The sequence below is a fragment of the Loa loa genome, assembly GCF_000183805.2.
Source record: "Loa loa unplaced genomic scaffold supercont3.936, whole genome shotgun sequence".
Taxonomy (NCBI): domain Eukaryota; kingdom Metazoa; phylum Nematoda; class Chromadorea; order Rhabditida; family Onchocercidae; genus Loa; species Loa loa.
The window spans coordinates 1-2,991 of NW_018109116.1; the positions used below are offsets into that span (position 1 = coordinate 1).

A 2,991-nucleotide genomic window follows, 5' to 3' on the forward strand; every position below is an offset into this window, starting at 1 on the left:
AATGTTATCATTGGATGGGTATATTCCAGAAATGATAAAATGATTATTTCTTAATTAAACATATACCTTAATTTTCAGATGCAAGCCTATCACAGTTTCGAATACACTTTTACAAACAACTGGCAAGTATTGCAGTAGCAAGAAATGATAACTACACCCTAAATATAGCAAGTCGTCTTTATGTACGCGAAGGCTTTCATACAAAAGATAGCTTTCAAAGAGTGCTTCGTTATTATCATTACAACGAGACATTACATAAATTCAATCTCGAGCAGAAAGATGAACTTATTCAGGTATGATTAGTAGTGATAAGCAGAAGTGATATGAATAGGGAAATGGGTAAAAGTGAAATTAGGAAAAAGGGATAAGGCGACCGTTGTTGTTGTTTTATATTTATGAGAAGATTTAAATTTATAAATTCCACCATCATTACATCTATGTTTATAAACAGTAAAATTCATTTTCAGCAAATCAATGGTTGGATCTCAAGTAAGACTAACAATAAAATCAGGAATATAATAACAAGGGATACTATCGACGGGGATACCAGAATATTACTCCTGAATGCAATTTATTTTAAAGGCACTTGGGAATCACAATTCATGAAGATGGCAACTGCACAAAGGGAATTTCATATTTCTGAAAACGAAAAAAAACTGGTAAATATGTAAATATAAGTTACAACAAGAAGTTTGCAAATATTGATCTTTGAATGCTTGCATGTTGAATAAGTGGAACATGTTCAATGTCCACTATCTTCATTTTTTTTTTCACTCAGGTACCAATGATGATAAAAATGGACGAAGTACCGTATTACGGAGATGATTCTGTACAAGTTATTAAACTGCCTTACATTGGTAATGAGGTAGAAATGGTTTTCATATTACCAAAAACACGCTTTGGTTTAGCCAATGTTTTGAAATTTTTGACTGGCGAAAAGCTATTCAAATATATTCGTGATGCACAGTTACAAAGCGTTTCCGTAAGTCATCCTTCTAATTGTAATTACCTTTAAAGAAATCGATACATAAGATTATGGAGACAACCTTCGATGAACGATTCCGTTGTGATTTCTGATTTTCCCATCTAATTTATTCATTTTTTTCCTTCCAAACAAATATTGAAAAGGCTTTGTTGATATCAATTCAAAGTGTTTTAATTTTAGATCAGTTTGCCAAAATTTCGAGTGGAAGAAAAATGGGATCTGACTAGTGCTTTGAAGGAAATTGGCATCACAGATGCTTTCAGCAATACAGCTAATTTCGCAGAGCTTGTAAACGATACACTTCCAATTTCGTTAACAAAATTATGCATGCAGGATTCATTGAGGTTTGTGGGTATTTTCTTCAACAAAAAATTTTATGAAAGTTTCTTTCTGACAAATAATCTGAAATTTTAATTTAATTGTTTGTTACAGGTAGATGAAAAAGGGACAGAATCAGCAGCTGCCACTACAGTTGAGCTTTCGTTTCGCACACTTCCGTCGTACCGTTTCGTTGCTGATCAACCATTCCTTTTTGCAATCGTGAAAGACTTGAAAACTATTCTATTTGCAGGCCAATTTGTCAACTGAACAATGCTTGTAATAAATTTTTAGGCTTATTTAGTGCTATTTGAATCTGATATTCACGGTGACAAAGTTTGGAAAGTTTTAATATTCAACATAACTCTGAATTCTCTGCACAGACATGCTTTAAAAAACAGGTGTTACATACGTTTGACGAAACTGTTTACCAATAGTCTGAAATTCTCCTTCATACTAGATTTTAGTCGTAGAAAACATGAAAGTTTATTGTGAATAAGGAATCAAGGTATTCAGTTACCGACTAAAATGGTAATTTTATAAATTTCTTAAAGATATTTCGCGGAATGAGACAGCAAAATTGCAAGGTTTTATTTATTTCCACCCTGAAATTACAAAAGAATTAGACAAAAGAAGCAATAATAACATCGCATAACCATTAAGAATTACAAAACACAACAGCTAAAGTTAAGCTCTAAAATGTCGCCAGAAAATGGATTTCAAAGACATCAATCTGAAAAGTAAGAGAAAGGAAGAATGGATATTCAGCTATGTGCAGAATTTATATTTCTTTATTTCCACATCTGATCCTTTATGATTTGGTTTAACAATTACAAATGATACAAACAAAGATTAGCGCCTTTGTTAACGTACATTGATTGATAAAGTACTCTTCATTAGCGCACATTGATATAGCGCTTTTGTTAGCACATATTAGAGTATAGTATAGTGATCTTCACCTATAATGATAAACAATGAACACAGTTCTATGCAATGATAACATCCTACTCATTTAGAAATGACTTTGGATAATTTTTAAATCTTAATCACGATCCAACATGTCAATTCACATTAGTACATCACAACACATTCACTTATGAATCTTTATATTTCTCTTTATCACCGAACTTCACGTCTATTCGCGACATCGAATGCTTATTGTTTTACTTGTTTACGTTTTCTTGCCAATAACTTATTCTAACTTTTGTTTTTCTTATCAATGTAAAAACCTGATATTGATAAGATTCTGAACTACATCCCTTATCAACGTTTATCTCTGATTCACTTCACTGCTGACTGATAATAGTTGTTAAGCATAACGTTTTCACATAAGAAGTTCGCAAACTTCTTGTTCAGCTTTTCTGTTCTCCTGAAAGGAACTTTTTGGCTTTCCCTGAAATATATAAATTCAAATTTTTGAGCGTCCACGAGTCTGCGGGAATTTATTGAAAATGCGCAAATCAATCGATAATGTCATATCCCAACATTCAGTATTTTTTGTTTTCATATCTCTGCATAATGGCACCAAGAAATCCATTTTTATTACTAAAAAAAGAAATTGGTGACAAAAATGTTTTCGATTCTGATTGCGTACGTTTATGTTTACAATGCATCCTCGCTTGTTTTCTTTTTGTCGGAATTCTTAAAATATTGCTGAAAGAGAGAGCGATCTGAAGTTGTTGTCGTAG

General features: G+C 32.2%; 1 protein-coding gene across 1 annotated transcript; it reads left to right on the forward strand.

Moving 5' to 3' along the window:
- Positions 1 to 78: 78 nt before the first annotated feature.
- On the forward strand, positions 79 to 1,573 carry LOAG_12205 (serpin; the record flags this gene model as incomplete). The annotated part of the gene is made up of 5 exons (XM_003147719.1): positions 79 to 293; positions 468 to 659; positions 779 to 982; positions 1,166 to 1,333; positions 1,418 to 1,573. Coding segments are annotated over 5 exons (935 nt in total), but the record flags the coding sequence as incomplete, so codon positions are not given.
- Positions 1,574 to 2,991: the final 1,418 nt, after the last annotated feature.